The following is a 9,334-nucleotide window of genomic DNA, read 5'->3' as shown; positions in this document are numbered from 1 at the left end:
TATATATATATATTATTTTCATTTTGATATATAACTTTAAAATATTTTATAAAATCAATAATGAAAAATATATTTTTAAAATATATAATTAATTTAACAAAATTTATAAAGAAAAATTAGACTTAAATATTTTTTGATTATATAAAATGAACAAGTTTTAATTTTGATCTCTGTATTTTTTTAAAATTTTTATCCTTTTAAAATTTATAAACATTATTTTTTGTCTCAATAAAATAAGAAAATTTTGGTTTTTACCTCTAAGTTTTTTTTTATAATATTTTTATCTCAAAAACTTAAAATCATTAATTTTTATTCCTAATGACTATTTTAAGGTATATTATAACACTTACTTTAAAGATTTATAAAGATATTTGGAAGTGTTACATGTAGATAAAGTATCATAGATGACGGTACCACTTGTGATACTCACACAACCTTCTAATGAATACATAAGTTGTTAAAAATGTCATATGATAATAAAAATTAAAACTATAATTTCAAATTTTAAAGGGATATACTTAACAAATAAACTTTTCATAGGGAGCAAAACATGCTCATTTTGTAGTGATTAAAAATATAGTTAAGCTAAAATTTTATAATAGCAATTAAATATATAAATTATGAGATAAATTATTATATTATAACATATTTGAATTTTTTAAGAAGGAAAATGTTTATTTTTGCACAAGAAGGGAAAGTGATGTAATATTTATATATGTGACTCATTTTAGTGTACATAAAGGTTATTTTAGGAATAATTTTTTTTGTAACGAAAATTTAACAAATTTTTTTAAAAATGAACAAAGGGTTATATATTGAAATTTGTTAAAGGAGGGAGCTATAATTTCTATCTTAAGAGAGAAGGATAGTGTAAAATTTGTATATCTCAAAAGAGGAGACGAGAGTGTAATTTATTCAATATATATACTTATTTTTTATAAAGTTCAATAAACTATTTTCACATTTATCTTTGTGTTAATTTATTACAAAATAGGTTATTAAAAGACTTTTAGATCAAACCAAACTTTTATGTAAGACAAATCAAACTTTTAAAAAAGCCCATAGTAAATAAACAAATGAAACCTAGACTATGTTTTTTTTTAATCAATATTAGCCTTGGAAAAAAAATTATAACTTATTCTCATCCCTAATTGATAACATTAAAAATAATTTATTTTTCATACAATTACAAATCATTTTAGATACAAATTTTGAAATTATTATAATAGTCATTAACAATATGTTATTAAATGATAAGATAATTATTTACAAGTCAATATATTTTAACTAAATTCTAAAAATAAATCTATACATTAATTAACAAAATTTAGTTCACCATTAATTGATTATTGAAGTAATAAAGAGAAATAAATTTTCATTTTTTATATGCAACAATGCAAAATTGAAATTTGCACGTTAGATTATGTAGTGTATATTTTTTTCAACCAAAAATAACATAGGGGTAGAAAGATATCCCACCCACCCACGTTCAGAAAGGCATATATCTTGTTCAATATATACATCTTTCCTACTCCACATAGCCTATCAACCATCATATAGCACTTACGAAGATTATGACAAAATGTATAACTATTGTCATTAGATGTCCTTCAAACATACCAATGTGGATTCATATACCACTCATAAAATGAAAAAGAAATAAAAGTCTTCATATAGCTATGCTCAAGATCTAAATTTAATTAATTCAAGTACATATTTAAGAATTTTATTCCTAAAAAATTGAAATTTCAAGTGCCCAAAGATTCCACACAAGAGCTATCCACCACGTCATGTCAATTTTCTTACCACAAAGACCTCTAGTATGTTGTAGAAAGTGTTCTTTAGTCTCCATGGGAAAGCCAACTTGAACACCTTACCACCTTTGACGTTTTATCCAAATACAAGATGAGAACCTGCAAGAGAACCTAATGTGACCAGTTATTTCTTCCTCCAAATTTCAAAATGAATAGTAGAATTTTTGAATAATCAAACATTTCTCTTCACTGCATCAGGTTATCTTTTATTTGTATGCCATCCATGCATAGATATTTCTATTTCCTAAAAGTAAGGGTGTGCATGAAAGATTACATGATTGTTGTAGAGATATTTGACTACCATCATGCTTCTAGAGCTGGCCCAATAATAAATGAGATTTGAAAAATAATTTTGGATAACGTTTTATATTTAAAATAAAAGAGCTACATGTTAAACCTTGCAAGACAAATGACAATAGACTCCTAATCTCCTATCCCTCCTTTAGCCTACATATGGTTGATCCCAATAGACCCATGTTAAACTCCTCTTCCTTCTCACTCCAAAGAAAGTTCCTCTGTAAGTCTTTTAAATTTTTATAAAAAATGACAAAAAGAATAAAAGAAGAGAATGTATGATATAATACACATAATTATTATGTATTAATTTCCCTACGATCAAGAGACGCTTCACGTTTACAAAGAACACACAAGGATTTTGATTTCCTATATAATATTATTATTGTCTCCCATTCTTACGTCTAATTAACATATTAATTTGTGATCTCATTTAGTCATCAGGTTTTAGTAACAAACAAAACAACCAATATTTAATTTTTTTTTTATACAAGTTAGCAGTATTTTTTTAAAAAAAAATTATTAAAAATACTCTTTATTTTTTATAATATTTTTTAAAATACTTTTAAACATATATCCAAACATAATCTTACCTTAATAACAACTTGAAATGTAGTTATTGAACTCCTCTTCGTGGTGCCATCCCCCGACACACAATGCGCGCCCCCATCTGTATAAACTGTATATGTAAATATTTGTTATGCTAAACTACGAATCTGAAATATCTGTGTTTTTAATACTTTTTTTTTTTGTTGCATTATTTGATATATTTTAATATGAAATCATAATAAAAATGCTTATATCCATTCTGTGAACTGTGATTCTCCTTTCTTCATGTACTCTTATATTCTCTTCAACAACCAAAAAGTAAATAAAAATGTGTATTGTAGTATACTATAGTATCGCATGCATAAGGTAAAGCTGACCACTTAAACAAGAATGGGGCTCCTCTTTGTTTAGGGAGTGATTCCTCTAAAATAACTAAGAACAGTTTAAATAATATAGTTAACTCATAATGAGTGCTTAAAAAATTAATTAACAATCAAAATAACGACAAAAATTTGGGTCAATCCAATATATACATAAGCTTAACGCGAATATTACAACAAGACATTTAAAAAAATTAATTAAGTATATTATCATCTAATTAGTGCTTGTATGAAGATAATTTTAATAAAAATAGGAGCTATTTTTAGATGAAAATATTTAGTTATTCTTAATATTACTTCTTACTAGTATTTGGTAAGAGAAAATAAGTAATACATTATTAGCGTAAAATATCTTTATACAATTATTTAATTACAAATTATGTATTTATAGTAAGTTGTTGACTTTTATAACAAATAAATAAATGGACATACTAATGGAGATATATGATTATTTAATGCATGATCATCAACATTTATTTTTAAATTCTTAATTTAAAGATATTAACCAGTGGTGTAAAAAAAAAATATTAACAAGTAAAAAATATTATTGGGGTCTAAATTCTAAAATGAAGGGCCTTTTACTTATACAAACTTTAAATTTAGTCGGAATTAATTTTCTAACCAATATTTATTAGTACATTTAATTATGTTGCATTGTTCTAATTTAGATGAATCAAAAGATATGTTATTAAACCCAGAGTCAGCAATTAAAGGTCAAGCTATATATACAGGAGTTTGATGTGGTGGCAAGAGCTTCTCCCATCTTTGGATCTCTTCCGCACTATGAAGCTTTCTAATTCCTCCATAGTATGCAGTTGTTTCTCCACTTTGTTCCCCATTTCTGAGTAGCATTACTCGTCTCATTCTTGATCCATTATAGTATTGCTTGAACTCCACGATCAATTTCTCTGTCACACGAAAGCATGTTAATTAAGTACACTGTACACACGAGGTATTCATCTAATTAAAACAATGGTTAAAATAGCAGCAACTATGTGTGTGTTTGGTTTTCATTCTGAAACGCAATTCAGTTGTCTCTTTCTACGTTTGCATCCAAATTTAAGTAGAAGTAGGTATTTGTTGCTTCAGGTTGAACGTGAAAAATCACGTTACAACGCAGATGCAAACACACGCTATATATGTGGTGATTTAATTTGGAAAGGGAGTACATGCTCAAATGATCAGCTATATATATATATATAACTCTATATTGTCATGAACACATGCATGAATGATTTTATATCCAACACAGTTTAATTAGTAACATGTCATAGTGGAGTTAAATTCCCAAACTAATTAACATGTTAATTATATTAAAGTCATGTGAGACATGCATGCCAATTTGCCAAATAATGCAAAAAGATTTCTCACCAGAGTCGCCACAACGGCACAACTTCTCATTTTCACTGCATGATTCCATGTGACCAATTACAGCATACCACCAATCTGCAACTCATTCGTAATTTAGGCATTACTTTCTGAAAATTGATAAAGCTTTTCGAAGAAAACATGGCAGAGAGAAAAGAACTAATTCGATACAAATTAAATAACAAGAGAATAAATAAAAAAAAGTTAACTTTTTCGAAAAATTCTTTCATTTTAAAGTTTTCTTCATAATTAGAAGAAGAAAAAATATTTTTCCAAGATTTATATTTTGTTTAAACTAACTTTGTCTTTTAAAGAAAATGAAAATAAAAAAAATAAGTTAGACAAAAATTCCTTAATATTAGAGAATAACAAACTTAATTGACGTAACATTTTCAATATTATCCAGAACAGATCATATATATCCTAAGCAATATTTATAATGTTTTATTCAAGTAAAATTCAGTATGCATGAAATCATACATGGTAGAATAGAAAGTTAACATGCAATTTAAATGATGATAAATATATTTGCACAAAAACTTGATGATTACCTAAAAGTCCTATATACTAAAGTCCCCGACTTAAAATTTGACCAGGAATAGGCAATGAGGCAAGAATTAAACTTACCATAAGCAATTTCTCTTCTTGACTTCCGTTGGATCTCTATATGATCCCCTGGCTTTAAGTCTTGTAAACAATCAGAGATGTGTCGATCACATGGAGGGGTATCAACTGGGGGAACTCTAAGGATATCCCATTGGATGTTGCTACCAACTGAGTGCCAACCCCCATTTTGTTCTCTACAAAAAAGAGATTGTATACTCACAATTTCTATTGATATAAAACTTTTTTGAATAATGATTAAAAATAAATTCACAAAAATGCTTTACATCTTATATTAAGGTTCCATTTTAATATATTTTTATAAGAAAATGAGATATAAAATAAATTTCTGCTTTTATAAATTAAATAAACTTATAAACTTTAATTTTTATAGAATTCTTTTTCATCTGATATATCTATATAGAAGTTGATATATATAAGCTGTTTTTATTTTATAGAGGTTTGCTTCACTCTACTATTTATTTTCTTCTTTTGCAGATGTTTACTAATAAATTTATCTAAATTGAGCGTAGTTTATCAAACTAAAAGAGTAATACTGTCACTCCTCGTGTTAACAAAATTGATCTCACTAATTATTTCCCTACCCTATCCCCTTACCTTGCTTCAAAGTTATCAGTTTTGGAATTATATCTAACTAAGGCGTCACGAGCCAATGATCCCTGAAAAAAAAAGGAAAGAAATGTAAATGAATCCCAATAAGAATTTGTCAATGAAAAAATTAATATAACCCATAAGCTAATGAGGTTTACCCTGTAAATTTGAGCTGGAAACCAGAACTTGCCATTCTCGAGAGAGAAATACAAAGTCATCATAAAGCAATTTGCCAAAGAGCTACTAAGATGGTTACAATCTTCTAGATATGACCTGAGGTATAACATAGGCCAAGTACCATAAAAAGACCCTAGTGATCTATTCTGATTGCCATGTTGACTAAGTTGGTCAATTCCTTTCTCCTTTGCTGTTGTAATATGCCATTTCCATTCCTCGTAAGCAACACCACCAATGACTCTACCCCATTTCTTCTTTACATGCTCTTCCCACAAAGGATCACTTCGGCACCTATCCCTTAAATAAGTACACACTTCAGACATTTCAATGAGTTCCATTGGTGAAAGGAGCTTCAGAATACAATCCAATATGGGTTCTGGCAAATTCAAGAGACAAATATTGCCAATAATGTCCATGGTATGGTCAAAGAAGGGTGAATATTTGTAAGTAACTACTAGGGTTATTGTGAGCTTCCCTTATATATGAATGAAGTGAGAGAAGATAAGATCATCAGAGTTGTTGAAAGGAATTGCAAACCTTTGCCTATTTCCAAAACATTTAAAGATATATATATGGACTTACTTTTTGTTTTCTTATAGTATTATTATTTGTTATGAGTTGTCCCAAAAGAGACATATTCCTCGTTGCTTACGTGATGATCTGTGTCTGATGTTTGTCACTATCATGCTGGGCCGGCTCTTCCTTTGTAGTATTTTAAGGTAAACGTTAAATTCAGATTAAACTATAGTTACTTGCGAGGGTCAAAATATATATATATTTTTTATGTGGTTTATATGTACAGATATACATGGACTACATGATTGAACCCAACCTACATGTTAATTTTGTCGTTTGGATCAAGGGGCCGATTGTTAAATCATTACTCGCTGTTAACCTATTTTTTTATTTTTTTAAAAAATAAAATGTAAATATCATAAATTTTTAGAAAAATTATCTGACACAGACACATATATTATAAAACCATCCTTAAAATTTAAGAATAAAAATTTAAAATCAAATCCAGAATATTTTTTATGAATCAACTTGTTAATTTAACTAAAACTAAATTTCATCTCTGAAACAAAGTTTTAGGCTCAATTCTCATAAATTAAAATCTGCAATCAAAAGGAGATTCACTAAATTCATAGCAAAAAAAAAAAAAAACCCTCTCATAAGACTTTTAAATGAATTAACTATAAATTTATTAAAAAATATTAGTCATTAGCGAAAGTTCATACATATAATATAGTGATTAGAAAGTCATCCATTTATTAATAATTTTAAAATTTAAATATTCAAAGCATAACTAAAATATAAATTAGGATCTTAAAATCAAATTCTCTCACACACACATATATATAGAAAAGTTCAAACGATACTGATGTAACTTTTACTAAGTATTACACCACTCAATAACTTTATATTAAATGTGAATTTTATAAACTCAACCGTTAGATTGAAAGTTCATATCACTTTATATGTGTATATCAAATTTTATTAAAATTGAACAACAACTTGAAGATAATCAAAGTGTTCATATTTTATTGTATTTTAAAATGTATATATTATGTCAATTTTATTTTATAAGAATGAAGTATTAAATCATCTTGGATTAATATAAAATTTTGTATATATGATTTAAGAGTAAAGAACTTTCAATCTAACGATTGAATTTATAAAAATCATATTTAATATAAAGTTATCAAGCGATGTAATACTTAGTAAAAATTATATCGGTATCATTTGAACTAGGGATGGCAATGGGGCGCCATGGGGGCGGGTAATATAGTAAACTCGCCCCCGCCCCGGTAGATGAAAATTAGCACCATACCCACTCCATATCCACACGGGTATCCATTAAGCGAGTGTCCATGAATTTCTTAAATACTTACGGATATCTATGGATATTTATAAATTTTTAAGAAATTAAAAAAATTATATTATAAATAATTTTAAGTTTATATTTAATGTTATTGAAATATTAAAAATAAAAATTTAGTGTTAATTTTAAACTTGTATTTAACGTTAATTTTATTGAAATAATAATAAAATACATCAATCTCACAAGTAAGTTAAAATCTCATCACAAAGCTACAATTATTCAATCTCATAATTCCAAACGAAAGTAAACAACTTAAAATACATTAATCTTATTAGTCCAATCAAAGCTAGAAAATTAATCAAATTACATCCAACATAATTTTATAACATGCTTAACACATGTTGGTAACTTCATCAACCTCACTTTTGTAATAAAATAAGATGAGAGAGTATAGTTTTAGGGTTATGTGGTACAAGGATAATTAAGATATTTAAGAAATATTATTAAACGAGTACCCGTGGGTATGGATATCATCATACCCGCCCTCGCCTCGTTTATAAACGGGTAAAAAATTATCCATTCCCATTATCCGCGGGTACTCAATTAATTAGCCTATTCATTTATTGTCCGTAGCGGATTTTACCCGCAGATACCTGCGGGTGCGGGTATTTTTGTCATCCCTAGTTTGAACCCTCCTCATATATATATATAATCATTTAAAAAAAAAACTTAAAATGTTTACATTCACATGTATAAATAGTTATTATTAGTATATAAAAATATTAACCCTTATAAAAATTCAACCACACTACACTATTATAGGAGACACAATTTTTTTTTACTATAATATATAAAAATATAATTTTATTGAATTATATCATATTTTTTAGTGAAAAAGAAAAAATATATATAGAAAATGAAATAAAAAATTACTAAAACTGAAGAATTATAATTTTTTTTATAGAAGTTATATTCATGTTAATTTTTGTGTGTGTTAAATGTATTTAAAATATTTCACTAGCTCGTGTTTTTATTTTATTTTTTCTCATTAATTTGTATGCAATGTATTTAAAATATTTCACTGGCTCGTGTTTTTATTTTATTTTTTCTCATTAATTTGTATGCAAGTATGTAAGTGTACGAGAGTTGCAACAAATTTGAGAAAAGAAGAAAGAAAAAATTGTGCATGCTCATATTTGACTCTAGCAAGATGTAAAGGTGGGTATTTTCATGAGTTTAAGAAAAGAAACAAAATATAAAAAATACGTGCACTCCATATATTTTTCACGACAAGATTGAATAAGAACTTTTTTTTCTTCATAAGTTCTGCTTATAAATTATTCTTACAAGTTATTTTGGATATAATTTATCATTGAAAACGTGAAGAACTAAGTATCGAGAAGCACTTCATTATAATGTGTAAAAAATCATTCACACGCGAATAAATTAATTTGACATTAATCACATCTTAACACAAGAGATAAATTGAGTTTTAGGTCTGACTCCACACACATCTTTAAACTTTTTTACTGATAACAACTTAGTTAAAATGTGCACATGAAAATATAATACATTTAAGAGATGCTTAAAGTTTGCAGAAAACAGTCACAAAGTTGTTGATTTCCAATATTTATTAAAGATATTCTTGCGTCTAACATATATATTTGTGATCTCATTTATTCACCAGCAGGTTTTAGTAACTTAGATACACATGA

General features: G+C 26.8%; 1 protein-coding gene across 2 annotated transcripts; it reads right to left on the bottom strand.

Moving 5' to 3' along the window:
• Nucleotides 1-626: 626 nt before the first annotated feature.
• Nucleotides 627-6,339, bottom strand: LOC109796326 (F-box protein At2g26850). 2 transcript variants are annotated; one of them, XM_020356008.3, is made up of 7 exons: nucleotides 5,779-6,339; nucleotides 5,627-5,688; nucleotides 5,033-5,205; nucleotides 4,409-4,483; nucleotides 3,767-3,945; nucleotides 2,702-2,787; nucleotides 627-1,913 (listed from the first exon to the last, which is right to left on the bottom strand). In XM_020356008.3, the coding sequence occupies exons 1-6, from the start codon at nucleotides 6,211-6,213 to the stop codon at nucleotides 2,725-2,727; spliced, it is 987 nt and encodes a 328-aa protein (XP_020211597.2). In that variant the 5' UTR covers nucleotides 6,214-6,339; the 3' UTR covers nucleotides 627-1,913; nucleotides 2,702-2,724. The 2 variants fall into 2 exon arrangements, with proteins under 2 accessions (XP_020211597.2, XP_029126768.1); XM_029270935.2 differs by having other exon boundaries at nucleotides 2,702-2,778.
• Between the last annotated feature and the right edge of the window lie 2,995 nt (nucleotides 6,340-9,334).

Source organism: Cajanus cajan, chromosome 6 (genome assembly GCF_000230855.2).
Source record: "Cajanus cajan strain Asha chromosome 6, NIPB_CcT2T_4, whole genome shotgun sequence".
Classification (NCBI taxonomy): domain Eukaryota; kingdom Viridiplantae; phylum Streptophyta; class Magnoliopsida; order Fabales; family Fabaceae; genus Cajanus; species Cajanus cajan.
The sequence above is the reverse complement of the archived record's forward strand: the minus strand, read 5'-3'. Positions and strand labels throughout refer to the sequence as shown.